The 15951-nt window shown below is 46.0% G+C and overlaps 1 protein-coding gene and 1 long non-coding RNA gene across 2 annotated transcripts in view; both read left to right on the plus strand.

Annotated features, from left to right (window-relative positions):
- The window catches only part of SLC38A5 (solute carrier family 38 member 5), a 46302-nt gene extending 38834 nt beyond the window's left edge, over positions 1 to 7468 (plus strand). Inside the window, exons 12-16 of the mRNA XM_082205485.1 lie at positions 206 to 306; positions 2070 to 2194; positions 2928 to 3072; positions 4119 to 4222; positions 5327 to 7468. Of these exons, the coding sequence (XP_082061611.1) occupies positions 206 to 306; positions 2070 to 2194; positions 2928 to 3072; positions 4119 to 4222; positions 5327 to 5431 (580 nt within the window). The 3' untranslated portion in view covers positions 5432 to 7468. The remainder of the gene's footprint in view (positions 1 to 205; positions 307 to 2069; positions 2195 to 2927; positions 3073 to 4118; positions 4223 to 5326) is intronic.
- The window catches only part of LOC309522340, a 45898-nt gene extending 31843 nt beyond the window's left edge, over positions 1 to 14055 (plus strand). The window contains exon 2 of the long non-coding RNA XR_014215047.1: positions 13498 to 14055. This is a non-coding gene — a long non-coding RNA (uncharacterized lncRNA). The remainder of the gene's footprint in view (positions 1 to 13497) is intronic.
- The last annotated feature ends 1896 nt before the right edge of the window (positions 14056 to 15951 follow it).

Genomic DNA, 15951 nt, shown 5'->3' on the forward strand with positions numbered 1-15951 from the left:
GCGTGCTGCATTTTGATTGGTGCTTGGGGACCAGCACTGACTGAGGGTTTCCATCTTGAATGGGATAGACCTCAAATCTCCATTGACTGGCAAGGGCTTGGGAGCCAGAAATCCTAGGTTCTGTTACCCCACACCGCTCTGAAAAGGGATTGGGGCTAAGTATAGGTTATAAACAGTAGACGTGAACTCTCTGTGCCTTGCCTAGGGCCTCCAAACGTCGGATGCAGAATGTAGCGAATGTCTCCATCCTCGCCATGTTTGTCATGTACCTGCTGACCGCCATTTTTGGCTACCTCACTTTCTACGGTAAGGAACAACCTCCCTCAGTAGGTAATAATGGGAGACAAACCATTTAATTATCTTTCATGCACAGGAACAGAGAAGTGAACAGATCCATCCCTCCTATGAGGTAGAGTGATGCAGTAGCATCAGACTTCAAGGGTCATGAAAAAGCAACACTTTGTTAGTTGCATGTGGTGACCATTTCAGGCACATTCAATTGATGTGCAATTGCTGATGTGTAATCGCTGGTGCACAGGTCCTTTTGGACCTGAAAGAGTACGGAATGGGGTTGGGGCCTGTGTTTAATTTACTATTGCTGTACAGTGGTACCTCGGTTTAAGCACAGTCCTGTTTACGAACGATTCAGTTTACGAACTCCGCAAAACCGGAAGTAGTGTCCCGGTTTGTGAACTTTTGTTGTTATTGTTTAGTCGTGTCCGACTCTTTGTGACCCCATGGACCAGAGCACACCAGGCACTCCTGTCTCGGTCTAAAAACAGTCTAAAAAATGGTCTAACAATGGAATCCGAAGAGTGGAAGGGCACCGACAGCAGGAGGCCTCATTAGGGAAAGTGCGCCTCGGTTTAAGAATGGTTTCAGTTGAAGAACAGACTTCCGGAACGGATTAAGTTTGTAAACCGAGGTACCACTTTATAGTGTACTCAAAATAACTTCTCCACTCAACGGTACAGTCATGATAAAATGCACTTCTAGAACGTTATATCGGATACAAAGTAAAAAAAGAGTTGCACAACTGGTTGGTCTTCCTGCACTTGCATGTTTTTTTGTGCAAACCAAGTTGAAAGAAAAGGTGTACACGTTCTTTTTTTGAGCATGCAGGCAACTGTCTTAAAAAAAATTCCTACGGGAATGTGTGCATATCCTGTTTGGTTCAGCTCCTGTCATGCTGGGGGCAAGGCAGATGGGAAGCCTATCTTTAGGTAGCACAAAATGTAGAGTCTTTTATTGGCTCAGAACAAGACTGACATGAAAACTTTTCATTGGTCTAGGAGTATTACATGATGCGCCCCCCCCCCCCGGTAAGATGCTTCCTGGCTGGACTGGCTCATACTGAGTCTGACCGTTGGTGTATCTGGTTCAGCATTGTTTACATCAAGGGTGGCCAACCTTTTTATGCCAGGGAACAGACTTGGAATTTTGAGAAAGTGTCATGAGCATCAGTGACAAAATGGCTGCCATGAGGACATAGTATATATATCACAAAATGGCTGCTGTGGGATGTGCATGACACAAAATGGCTGCCACGGGTGTGACATAAAGGCTTCAGTGTTGGAGAGGCTGAGCAGGAAGAGTGAACTGTCATTCACAGTGGATTTTTGAGGGGGTATTTATGGACACCTGTTGTGGGTTCCATGGGAGATGCTGGTGGGCACATTGGCAACCATGGGCACCATGTTGGAAGTCTTATTGGAAACAATTTGGCAGGGTTTCAGACAAGTCTTTCCCAGCCCTACCTAAAGATGATGTGGATTGAACCTGGGATTTTGTGCATAAAAAGCACACGCCCTCTCTCTCGTTGCACTACATCTCTTCCTTTCCTGGCCAAAGATGGATGCTGGCACAAAGCCTGAATCCACACCCCGATGTCACTCCTGTCTCCAGCTCAAGATCTTTTGCCAGCTTGAGAACTAATGGCATCCTAAAGTACCCTTTTAAGGACCTTTCTGAAGTCCCAGTCAAAAGCCCTCCCATCTGGCCCCAGACCCTGTTGTTTCACGTCCGCCACCTCTCGGACTGATGAGTATATCTCTTCTCCTTTCTGGCAGAGAGTGTTGAAGCAGAGATGCTGCACACTTATATCAAAGTTGACGCCATGGATAAGCTCATCCTCTCTGTGCGGTTGGCTGTGCTGATGGCTGTGACACTCACGGTGCCTGTGGTTTTGTTCCCGGTAAGAGACTGCCTTTTTCATGCCCTGTTGCAGCGTTAAATGGCTTTCCTCCCCAAAGCACCTGCAGTTAGTTTCTCCAGTCTGCCTCCCTTCCTCTCTCTCTGCCATCCCAATTCAGTGTCAGAAGCATTCTGAGGTCGGGAATGAGGCAACTTTTGGCCCTCCAGATGTTGCTGAACTACAAGTCCCACCAACTCCAGCTGGTCAGCGCTGATGGGACTTGTCGTTCAGCAATATCCAGGGAGCCAGAAGATTTCAAACATCTGATTTAGGCACTGGCTTAAACCAGGCTTTCCCTGAGAGGTGATCCAGCTACGTCGATCTGCTGATCTGATCTGTTGCTCGATTGATGCATTCTGTATTTGTTTTATCAATGTAATTTAATTGTTGAATTGTTGTTTGCTACGACTAAACAACAACAACAACAACAACAACAACCATGATGTGTATCTAGGCATTGACAGTATAGGGATTTCTTTGCAAATAAAAATAAATAAATAAATGTAAGCCCCTGCCTTTGAGCAAAGACAACCCAGTACCCCATAAGGGCTTACATTGATCCTGGGATAAGGCGCCATAACAGGCTATTGGTTGTTTTTGCCGTGGCAAAGAGATAAAGCTAAAAACCTTGGAGACTTGCATATGAACAGCGAGTGACAGAGATCTCTTGCGTATCCCTTAGTGCCTCTTTGCCCAGTGTAGCTAACACTCTCATTCCCACCCCCCACCACAGATCCGCAGGGCCATCCAGCAGCTGCTGTTTCACAAAAAGGATTTCAGCTGGGTCCGCCATGTCATCATTGCCTGCTGCCTCCTCGTTATTGTCAACCTTCTTGTCATCTTCGTGCCAAACATCAAGGACATTTTTGGAGTCATTGGTATGTATGACCTGTGTTAGGAAGGCGTAGCAGAGGGGCTCAGGGCTGGACTTCACCTTAACATTCATGACGTGATCAGCAACCTCACAAGCTGTTTTTAAAAACTGGATATTGGGTGCCTGGAGGTGAGCAGGGTTTAGCATGCGGCAGTGAGTATTAGAGTTTGTGGCTGGGGAACCTTGCATTTGTGTCTAATGATAACCGCTGTGTGTGTGGATTGTTTTTTTATATATATATAAACATATCATTTCCAACAATCATTTAACATAACTTCTTATCTTATACAACATTTTATGCTTCCATCAACAACCTCTGATGATTTTCTGTATTTATCACTTACTCTGCATTTCTTAATTTCTCTATTACTCTTAATTATCATTAACTAATAATTCTCCTCATAATCTTTCTTGCAATATTTCAAATAGTCCTCCTTACAGAACCTCCTGCAGTCCTACTAGCGTAATCTGTTCATTACAACTGCTTTTCAAATAGTTCATATATTTACTCCAGTCTTCTAAGAATCTCTGGTCCCGCAGGTTTCGAATCCTTCCTGTTAATTTATCTAATTCTGCATAGTCCATTAATTTCACCCGCCGTTCTTCTTTCGTCGGTAATTCTTCTTGCTACCATTTTTGTGCCAATATATGTGTGTAGATTGTTGGAGCAGGTGGGCTGGGTGATTTTCTTGAGATCGTGCCGGGGAGGGAATAGTGTCCTGTTTTGGAGAGTCTCTTAAAGGATTGACCCTCTGACCTGGAGACTGGGACTCATTCTTTGCTCCTTGGTATGGTCTGCTCCCTGAGCTGTTGGACTGGCAAGGTGACATGGGAAGCCTTTGGATCCTTGGTGTGGGGGGGAATGTGCCTTTGAAAGCCCTGGTGCTGCAGAACCTGGTTTCAGAGGCTGCTGTCTGCCAGACTCTGATTCAGGGATCCTTTGATCACCAACATCAGAGTCAGGATGTGATGCTGCTTTGAATGTATGGCAGAGATGTTAACCTAGGATACCCAAGAATATGTTCCCTTTTCTGACTCTTCCCGCCTCAGGAGCCACGTCGGCCCCCAGCCTCATCTTCATCCTCCCAAGCATCTTCTACATCCGCATTATCCCCAACGAGAAAGAGCCTCTGAGATCCAGATCCAAGATCCAGGTACCAGATGCTGGCCGGTGGGTGGGAATGTGAGAGGCCCCATTAGAGGGAAGGGAAAGTGGTTCAAGGTGGTAAGCCAAAGGAAATGGGGGCAGGAGCTCAGTCAAGGATGAGATGAGCCCATGGGAGGCCAGGTGAAAGTGTAGCTGTTCCAAGCTTTTCTTGGCTGAAAATGCATTTATTTGTATCCTGCTTTTCAGACAGTTCACCTCCATTAAAAGAGAGAGAGAGAGAGAGAGAGAGAGAGAGAGAAGCCCTGTCGATGAGTTTGCGAAGATATACAAGGGAAGGGAATAGGTAGCATAGCTGTCAACTTTTCCCTTTTCTTGCGAGGAATCCTGTTCGGAATAAGGGAATTTCCCTTTAAAAAAGGGAAACGTTAACAGCTATGATACGTAGAGAGGAAGGGGATTCAAGCTAAGATTGAGCTAAGGTGGCAAGAGAACAGCTTGGGGGTTCTAGGCTGTGGGAGACACCTGTTCACCCATGAAACTTCCAAGCCTAGTTTGTTGACGACATGCAATTGGTCCGCCACTCCTTCTAGCTGCCCATAAAAAATCATTTTAGCAATTGTCAACAAAATCACAGCTGGTTTTCAAGTCTCTCTGAGACTCCTTAGACACCGTAGTAAGGCATGTAAAAGGTATATATAAAAGGTAGAATGCACCATATAAAAGCTAGAATGAGGCTGAATCCAAGAACTAACATGGCAAGTGGAATACTCATTTTCCAAGTAGGGGGAGAGCCCCCTCTTTCCCTCCCTATTTAGAACATGCAGCCCCTCCCTCTCTCCCCACTGAAGCTTGCAAGGTACTGTATTTTTTAGACACATTTTTTCCCTCCTAAAAAGTAAGGGGAAAAGTGTGTGCGCCTTATGGCGCGAATGCAGGCTGTGCAGCTATCCCAGAAGCCAGAACAGCAAGAGGGGTCACTTTGTAGCGGTCCCTCTTGCTGTTCTGGCTTCTGGGATTCAGAATATTTTTTTTCTTGTTTTCCTCATCCAAAAACTGGGTGCGTCTTATGTCTGGTGCATCTTAGAGAGCGACAAATACAGTAATTGGAACTGGACGGCGGGTATCATGCCTTCCTCTTTGTCCTTCACAGGCTGCCTGCTTTGCTGCCCTTGGCTTCGTTTTCATGGTGATGAGCCTGAGCTTCATCATTGTCGACTGGGTAACGACAGGGAAGAGCAGCGGAGTGGGGCACTAACCCCCTCTGCCCCCCCAAAGACACAGTGGTTCTTACCAGGGAGGACCATTTACTGACAGAGACGTGCCACCGCCCCCTCCTGTTCACCCTCGCTCATCCTGGAACGACACCTCCTGTCCATCGCTGTGGGGAAGTGACGGAAGGAACCCTTCGTGGTCATGACAAAGTAACCTGGAACGGCATGGGCGGGGAGCTTCTCTTTGGCCCTTCTGGGCTCCGGGGCCACGAAACAGGTGATCAGAAAGAGGCTGCCCGTTGCCACGGAGCTAGCATAAGCTCTCCTCGTTGGTCAGTTTTGGTGCTATGACAACACAAGTGACCGTTACATGCTTTCAGCTCCTATGGTAGGAGCACAGAGCTCTGGGCCTTCTTTTCCTCTTTGGCAGTCAGGCTGTGGCCAGCCATTGCTTGTCACAACAAAGCTGCATGGAGTTTTGGGTTTACACTTTTTTGTGGGGGGCGGGGGTGGGTCCAGGATAATAGCGCTCTCTCGCACGCTCTCTGTCTGTCTCGTCATCGTTGCCATTATGGGAGAATACTCTGGGCGTCCCTCTTTTGTCGTTGCAGCAGTGGTGCCCGGCTGTCTCCTGTGTTTTGTTGCCAAGCATGCAAACGGGCTCCTGCTCTCTTTGCTGCCATGGGGGCAGAGCCTCCACCTCACTTCTCTGTTCCTCTGCCTGGTACCAACTATGCCCGCTGTGCCTGGGGGGTTGTGGCCCCACGTTGGAGTGCCTAAAGCCAACGGTGCCCCTAGTGGACAATCTAATTTATTTGCTCATATTTAATTTGGACCTAGGGACGCGGGCGGCGCTGTGGGTTAAACCACAGAGCCTAGGACTTGCCGATCAGAAGGTCGGCTGTTCGAATCCCCACGACGGGGTGAGCTCCCGTTGTTCGGTCCCAGCTCCTGCCAACCTAGCAGTTCAAAAACACTTCAAAGTGCAAGTAGATAATAGGTACCGCTCTGGTGGGAAGGTAAACGGCGTTTCCGTGCGCTGCTCTGGTTTGCCAGAAGCGGCTTAGTCATGCTGGCCACATGACCCGGAAGCTGTACGCCTGCTCCCTTGGCCAATAAAGCGAGATGAGCGCCGCAATCCCAGAGTCGGCCACGACTGGACCTAATGGTCAGGGTTCCCTGGACCTAACTTGGACCTAATTTGGACCTGGCTACCAGACCAAAGATTACAAAGATAACCACCCTGGTGTCGTCATACTTAGTGTCAGGGTTTCTGTTTTTTCCCTGATAGGGCCGAGGTCTTGAAACGAGGGAGGGTGGGCAGACTGGACTCCTGGGCACCCTCTTCCCAGCTCTTAGGTGGATGTGGTGTTACAGCAGGAGGTTTGGAAACAAGGTGTTGAAGGTAGCAGGAGGGAATTGGCTTGGTGGAGTCCCCTCATCTCGTTGCTCAGGAGAAGGTCCTCGTGCTGCCCTGTTGCAGAGCAATGTTGGATTTCTCCTAAGGCCACCCAGGAAATTCTTCTTAATACTGAAATGCTGCCAGGTTGATTCCCTTTGGAAAACTCCCTGGGCTACACTATTGACTATCCTAACATTAGGTTGGGGCTTCTCTCATTTGCCCTTTTCAGGGCTCCTGAGGCAGCTTTTCCGCAGCACAATGCATTACAATTGACACTAATGTACAGTGAGCATGAAAAGGTCCGGCTGATGGACAATTCAAGCAAACCAAGGAGGAATGTTTACGCTACGGGTATTTCCGTATTAGGACCTTAGTATGGACCTTTGTTTACGAGCTTTTCATGACAAATCTACATGATGGCATCGTCAAATTGTTTTCCTCCTGCAATTTTTACCTATGCAACTTCCTTCTGTCTTCTTTCAGACTACAGATTTTTTTAAAAAAAATTAAAACAGGATTGTAGGGCAGTCTTTACACTTGCGGATCACCTTAAGCACTATTTTTCTACCTGCTATAAAGATGCCACCGTGACCTTTCTGGTCTGTGACATTTTAGCCAGCTGTCAATCTTCTAATTTGCTCCTTCTGCCTATGCTCTTTTAAAAAAATTAAAATAGTTACGCAAAGGCACTTAAATGAAAAAGGTACTTTAGTGTTGTTGGTTTTTTAAAAACAAAACCAGACGCCACACACTGCCATTCTCCTTTTTGTATTCAGTGCCGTTTGATTTCTTTGGTGTTGTTTTTAATTTAGTTTTTTTCTTACTTTATAACACTGAAGTGATCTTGCAACGACATTGAATTTTTACAAAGCACTTTAGCCCATACCTTTTACAAAAATGATTCAAGACTCAATTGGAGGCAATTGCTGTAAGATGTTGTTCTCGGGTGAATTGTTGCTCCCTTTTCTGCATGGTTGTGTTAGGTGTAAACAGAACATCATTGCCTGTGCATGCGCAGAAATTGCAATTTCCTCCCCCTCCAAAGCACAGGAAGCCCCTTGCAGTTCTGCATGCAGCTTATAGCAGAAGTGCTTGGTGGTCAGTGTTGAGAGCCACCAGCCTGTAAGTACCTTATGATCTTTCCCCATTCCATGCCATTTCCTCCTCTTCCTGCACCCCTTCCCCCAGCCTGGAATCCTTTCTTCATTTTCTCTTTGAACCTTGTTGCAAAACCACAGCAGAGAGCTGAACTACAGCCTGCTAGAGCCCCGATGTATTTTGCCAGTTGGGTCAGAGCAGTCCCTACAGGGTCGCATGGCCATTCTCAGGCAGGGCTGTTTTAAAGGCAGCAAATTATCAACTATAGCCTTCATTTCTGCTGCTGTGCCAGAGGGGAAAGGGGATCTCGCCCTTTGGGTTTTCTGCCCCCAGCACCAAAATGCAGTGGACTGTATTACACACTGGACGTTTAGCATGAAGGCGAAATGAAGCAGTGAAATGGAAACGGGGGTACCATCCTCTTCTGTCGAATTCCCTTTGCCTGTCTGGCAAGAACTGTGCCAGGGCAATTTTCTAGATCTGGAACCTTCAGTGTCCTGTCTCTTCTTCCGTCTCCAGTTAGTTTGTCTTTTCCTCCTCATTTGTCCACCCCTTTTTTACACAGATATCAGAAATCATCCTGGCCTCCGTGCCAGTACCCAAGGATGCTGCCGTTACCATGGCGACAATGCTTCCTTATTTCTCCATCTATTAATGTTCCTTTGAGTGATGTTGTGCGAGTGTTGAACTAGTTGTGGCCGTGCCTTGCTATTGCTGGTGGTTGGCAAACTGTGAAGGCTGGTCAGCAGCTGCAACTGGTAACCACTTAGAATCATGGACTTGAAAGGGATCTCAAAAGATAATCTAGTTCAGTGTGATGCAGGAAATCCACTGCTGTGGCACCTCTGATAAGTGACTGTAATGCATCTCCTTTGAAACCTCTTAAGAAAGGAGAGTCCTTCTTCTTTGGCGATCACTCGTAGCTAAGTAAGTTTGTCTTCCATAAACACAATTTTAACAATGAGTCCGTAAGTGACTGTGGAGGCCAATTCTGGATCCACACGTCCTTCCACAGTGGAGACATTGGTTTCTGGGTGGGAGTTGATCACAGTGTGAATTTGTCAAGCGTGCCTTACTATTTTCCAAGGCAGTGTGGGATGGCTTGTACAGTCAGGAAGTAAAAAATCCTCTTTTTTGTTTTTGAACTCTCTGATTTTGATCCTACCTTCTGGAGTGATGGGCAACAAATTAGTTCCATCTTCTATGGATGATAGAACTAATTCATGCCTTCCAAATACTTGAAGGTGGCTAGCAGATCGCCTTCTATGTACTGTAGAGATGGTGATCACCATAACTCATGGGTGGCGAACCAGACATTGCTGGACTGCAACTCCCATCACCCCTTACTGGCTGGAGTAGGTGGGAGTTGGGGACAGATACCCCCACCCCTACCCTACCACCACATGTTCCCAGGCTTGATTTGAAAATAGTACATGATGATAAATCTCCCCTTGACCAATTTTCCTCTATCATCAATAATAAGCCACCAGTAACATATCTAAAGCCAATGTTTTAGATGTATTAAACTATATCTGCTTCTTTTACCTGCCACCATTAACTTAACGGCAATCTTGGGAGCTCAATATTTTCTATTTCTATTTTCTATTTCTTTCTAGCTTTTCTTCTTCTTTTAATTGGACAGATTGGGAACTGAGATCCTTGGTGGCTTAGTTTAATGGTCTTGACTCACTTTTTTTGGTAAATATTATTTATTGATTTTGCACACACAAAAAGCAAGAAAAAAGCAAAACAAAAAAGACCATAAATTATCCATTGATTTCCCATCCTCCTCTTCTGTGGTTTCAATATTTACCTTTAGATGTGGCATATTTCGCATATACTATTCAATGCATACATTTTAACCTATTTATCTCAATAATTAACGCTGATGCTCAAATTTCAAGTCCTGCTCGCGTTTTCATCTCGTTATAATAGTTCTTTAAATGCTCAGTAAAAAGTCTCCAGTCCTCAAGGAATTTTCCATCATTTTGGTCTCTAATCTTTGCTGTTAATCTTGCCAGTTCTGCATTACTCCATTGTTTTCAAAAGCCAATCTTCCTTTGTTGGAACCTCTCCTCCTTTCTATCTTTGGTCTTTGGGCATACAATATTCGTGCTGCTGTTGTTATATACATAAATACGTTAGCCAATTCTTTTGATACATCGTTATTTATAATTCCTAAAAGAACAGCTTCGGGTTTCTTGGGAAACGATCAACTTGAACATCTTTTTAATCTCATTATATATCATTTCTCAATAGTCTTGACTCAATTTCATTAGAGTTGTGCATTCTCTTAACAGATACCATGACGTGCCATGTAGTTCCTGCTGCTATATTACCTAATTTGGGGAGGGGAAACTTTTTAAGAATCATAAGAGTTGCAGAAGACCTCATTTAATCTTCTGCTCAGTGTAGGAAATCCAGAGATCTAGAACATCTCTCAACAGATGACTGTCTCTGCTTGAAGGCGTTCAGGCAGAGAGACTGCCCCATTGGTTTCATTGTCATAGTGTTTTTGCTTCCAAGAGGTTTCTCCTAATGTTAATCCAAAATCTACCCTCCTGTAACTTAAGCCCCTGATATCTACCGTATTTTTTGCACCATAACACTCACTTTTTTCCTCCTAGAAAGTAAGGGAAAATGTCTGTGCGTGTTATGGAGGGAATGCCTACGGGTGGCATGCCTATGGATTTTCCTCCTCTAAAAACTATGTGCGTGTTATGGTCGGGTGCGTGTTATAGAGTGAAAAATACGGTAGTCCTGTTCTTTAGGACTTCAGTCTTCGTCCTATCCCTGTGAGCATAACATGTATGCCCAAGTTGTTACTTACTATTCACATGGCACCATCAATGTACTTGGTGTAACCTAAGCAATAATAATAATAATAAAATAGGTCCCTGCCACAAAGAGCTTACAAATACAGGATTTAGATTAAATCGGAAATGATTAAGCTAGCAATATTAGGGTTCCTACGCCTTGCAGAAGGAGGGGTTTTTATCAGTGGTTTCTTGCATACTCAGATGTTATAAAAGCCGCAACAGCTATATCTGCCAAAATACCTACACAACTTTTTAAAAGTACAGTGGTGCTTCAGGTTACAAACGCTTCAGGTTACAGACTCCACTAACCCAGAAGTAGTACCTCGGGTTAAGAAATTTACTTCAGGATAAGAACAGAACAGAGAACAGAAATTGTGTGGCCCCATTAGCTAAAGTGGTACCTTGGGTTAAGAGCACTTTCAGGTTAAAAATGGACCTTCAGAACGAATTACGTTCTTAACTAGAGGTACCACTGTACAAGAACTCTAATGATGAAAGACTGGCCATTCCCAGGTTAACAGGGTAGTCTTGTGCATGTGAAGTAAGCTTCATTTAGTTCCAAGGGACATACTACTAAGTATGGTTGCATAGGATTACACATAAACTCCTTTACAGATCTGCAAGAGCCCACAACTCTGTGATCCACCTGCAAAGCGTCCCTGGGGACAGAGCTTCTAAGTAGAATTATAATTTTCATGGATCTTCTCATACAGCGATAAGAATTGTCGATTCTTGTGGGCACCCTACCCGTCATACTCCATTTTACCTCCACCACAATATACTTTTATTTGGGGCAGTCTTTAGCAAATGGGTGTTCTGGCTAGAGGTTTTCTTCTGAGTTTGCCTTCCAGTTTGTGTTGTTGTCGCTTCCTTTGTGCACAGGTTGCCTCTGTCTACCCAGAGCCCCTCCATTTGGGCGTTTTATCGCAGGTGTGTTCTGTTGCATGCTCTTGACACAGTAAGGCATTAACGGCGGGTTTTTCCTGCTTTAGTTTCTTGCGTGATGCTTGCCCAGCGCAACCACATTTTTGCCACAAATAACCCATAACGCATCAGTTGTGGTATAAACAGTTGTGGGATTTCAGCAGGAAATTACGGGATACTCACTGATTGGAAATGAAGCAGCGTGACCACCCCAAAACTTTTGCAGGCACACACAGTATTGATTCTGTACAACCACAAATAATCATGAATGCACAATAAAACGGATGCCTTGGGCCGGGTTAGTTGTATGTACTGTTCCTATCAGATGACCTCAACATGTGGACCTATTTAACAGAAACTTGTTACAGTACTTGATCTACTACACGCATGTTTGCTAGTATGTATACTCAGCTTTGAAATCCTGAAACTGTACAACGTCTGGGAGCTTTGGAAATGAACACTTTGAAATGAAGATTTCCACACAAGTGGTGTCCTCTCCTGAAACCAGTAGTAGCCATGGCTGCTTGCTGTCCATCCCACTCGAGGAGGAGCTACTTGTCCACACAACATAGTCTACCTGGTTTCATCTGACATCTATTGCGGAACATGTCCTGCATCGCTTCAAAAGCCATGCCACTGCTACTTCTAGGTGCCCAGTGGTGACCTAGAGGCCTCCCGAAACCCATGTCTCTTTTCACCCAAGGAGTGCTGTATATTTTGCCCTTGAGGTGTTCGCCATCCCATTGCTGAGTCCACCAGATGGTCATTTTGAAACACCAGAGGAGAGAAGAAGCCTATCACAGTTGTCTAGACCAGTGGTTTTCAACCAGTGTGCTGTGGCACCCTGGGGTGCCTTGAATGGTGGTCAGGCAACACTAGCCTCCGTCCCTCTTTCCTTCCCTCCCTCTTCTGATGCCCTCTTGTTTAAGGTTGCCAGACATCTCTGTTTCCCAGGGACAGTCCCTGGATTTACAAATCAGTCCCCATACAAAATCCACTGAAGTTGAAAAGTGTCCTTGGACTCATTGAAAAAATCGTAACCTTACTCTTGTTTCTCTGCCTCCAAAAGGCTTGCACAGCTGTTTGTTGCAGCAGCCCTGGTTGCAAGCTCCCCCGGCGAATGGTGCCTCTGGAGCTGGCCAGGGGGGCTGGTTGCCAGGAGCTAAGGCAGCTTTGGAGTAAGCAAGCAAGCGGGAGAGGGAGCCCAGCCAGCCAGTCCACCAGACCTTGCTGTTGGGAATGGGCAGAGAAATGGGAGGCTGCGCTGGCCTTTCCTGTGCTTGCTGTGTGAAAGGCCTGCATGGGAGGCTGAATGCCTGGTGCTGAAGGGAGCCTTTCCACCTGGCAGCATCCACTGCTGCCTCCCCAGGTAAGGTGCTGGCCTCATGTTCACCTTTGGCCAGTCTCTGTTGAGCCACTAAGGCTGGAGACACCCTCTTCCCAGGCCCCTGTGGGGCAGTGTGAGGAGGCACCTCTCTTTGGGGCAGATGGGGTAGCTCAGAGACCAAGGGCGGTGGCAGTGGCTGCCCAGAGGTCTTCCAAGGAGAGGGGAGAGGAGGCTGAGGGAACGCTCCACAAGGGAGGGTATTTGAAAAAGGGTGAGAGGCTGCCAGCTCTGCAGGGAAGGGGTGACAGAACTGGGCTCCTGAGCCTCACAGGGGTGCCACAGAAAGAACGTACAGTGGTACCTTGGGTTACAGACACTTCAGGTTACAGATGCTTCAGGTTACAGACTCCACTAACACAGAAATAGTACCTTGGGTTAAGAACTTTGCTTCAGGATGAGAACAGAAATTGTGGTGCGGTGGCAGTGGGAGGCCCCATTAGCTAAAGTGGTACCTCAGGTTAACAACAGTTTCAGGTTAAGAACAGACCTTCAGTTCTTAACCCGAGGTACCACTGTAGTTGGTCAAGGGAGCCGCAGACACAAAAAGGTTGAAAACCTCTGGCCTAGATAGTAGTTGCTGCCTTCTTCCAGGTCTAGTTAGAAGCAAGGAGAATGCTAGATAGGCCCCCTGGCTGAGAGCATCCACCTGTACTGAGCCAATCACCCGGATGGAGGATCCATTTGTACCATTGATGGGATAGGCCTCTCTCACACACTTTACCTGTTCAGATCCCCGCCTTTATTTTTCTCCCAGCTTCATACGTATATCTCACTACAAACGCACCTTCCCCACTCGCGTCCAGGTGACCTCTTAACTTTCTGTCCTTCCCTTCTCCCCGTGTCTGAAAATCTCTGGAAGTTTTTTACGTAGACTCAAGGGCTCTGTTTCTGCTTGGGGGTAGGGGGGGGATTTGGATTTAAGGGAGGAGGGAACACAAATTCAAAATGTGAAATGGATGTAAGGACACAGTATTTGTATAATTTTGGAATTCAATAAAGAATGACTGACTTTCCATTGAGGCAGTCTGAATGCTTTTATGTATGTGTTTTTTGTTTTATTTTAAATGCTCACATACTGCCTTTTAGGTACACTACCTTCCAAAATAGTTTTTCAAAATTGTGTACATGTGCACACATGTAATTTATACATGCAAACAAGCGTATTCACTCATACATCCATTGCGAGTCAGCAAAGGAGGCAGGGGGAAAGAGTACATTGTTTTTGTGCCCTCTTTCATATTTTAATATCAGGGAATTTGTTTTATTTATTTTATTTTTAAATATTTCTGCACTGCTTTTCTAGGCAAATGCCCATCCAAAGTGGTTTACCTCAGTCAAAACTGCAATTATTATTATTATTATTATTATTATTATTATTATTATTATTATTATTATTATTAGTGTGTACACCCACCATTACAGAAAACTTATGGAATAAGATCTACCCAGCCTCTATTTAGTAAACGGAACAAAAATGATTTTGGGGAAGGCTATCCGAAACAAGTCTTTTAAGGCCTGCTGACCCTGATGTGTAGCCCTCGGCCACAGTTCTTCACAGTGAAGGAGTTCTAAGTCTGTGCGGCCACCATGGAGAACACCCCCCCCATGGTCACCCAGCTCATGGATCTAAGGGGATGGCCATCCCAAGAGGACATCATGGTACAGGTGCAAATATGCAGGTGGGCACATAAGTAGCTCAAACCATTGAAGCCTTCAGAGGTTAAGACCAGCCATCTAAATAGAACGGTGTAGGGGTGGAGCATCTCAGGTGCTCAGGGGTCAAAAGTGCCCCTTGAGACTCTTCCCAGGCCACATCCTTGATAAGCCCGGGTTCATATCTTGAGTGTTTCTCCCTGGCTGCAGATGTGGTGTTGAACTCTAGATCATGCTTCTCAGTTGCTGGGATGAAGATCAGGTGTGAGTGCCTCTGTTCCCACTCCTAAAGGTTTGTCCGGATTGGGTGTGTGTGTGTGCTGTAAATGAACACAGTCTGGGTCACAGCCTTCATCTTTACCAATTATTATTATTATTATTATTATTATTATTATTTATTATTTATACCCCGCCCATCTGGCTGAGTTTCCCCAGCCACTCTGGGCGGCTCCCAATCGAGTGTTAAAAACAATACAGCATTAAATATTAAAAACTTCCCTAAACGGCTGCCTTCAGATGTCTTAAAAATAGGATAGCTGCTTATTTCCTTGACATCTGATGGGAGGGCATTCCACAGGGCGGGCTCCCTGTACCCTCACTTCTCGCAATGAGGGAACTGCCAGAAGGCCCTCGGCGCTAGATCTCAGTGTCAGGGCTGAATGATGGCCGGGGGGGGGGAGAGACGCTCCTTCAGATATTACTGGGCCAAAGACGTTTAGGGCTTTAAAGGTCAGCACCAACACTTTGAATTGTGCTCGGAAATGTACTGGGAGGCAATGCAGATCTATAAGGACCGGTGTTATATGGTCCCAGCGGCCACTCCCAGTCACCAGTTTAGCTGCCGCATTCTGGATTAATTGCAGTTTTCGGGTCACCTTCGAAGTCCTACGTAGAGCACATGGCAGTAGTCTAAGCGGGAGATAACTAGAGCATGCACCACTCTGGCAAGACAGTCTGCGGGCAGGTAGGGTCTCAGCCTGCATACCAGATGGAGCTGGTAGCTGCCCTGGACTCAGAATTTACCTGCCCCTCCATAGATAGCTGGGAGTCCAAAATGACTACCAGGCTGCACACCTGGTCCTTCAGGGGCACAGTTACCCCACTCAGGACCAGAGAGTCCCCCACACCCACCCGCCCCCTGTCCCCCCAAAACAGTACTTCTGTCTTGTCAGGATTCAATCTCAATCTGTTAGTCGCTATCCATCCTCCAACCGCCTCCAGGCACTCACACAGGACCTTCACCGCCTTCACTGATTCTGATTTAAAAGAGAGGTAGAGCTG

Source organism: Podarcis vaucheri, assembly GCF_965113315.1.
Source record: "Podarcis vaucheri genome assembly, chromosome: 17".
Classification (NCBI taxonomy): Eukaryota; Metazoa; Chordata; class Lepidosauria; order Squamata; family Lacertidae; genus Podarcis; species Podarcis vaucheri.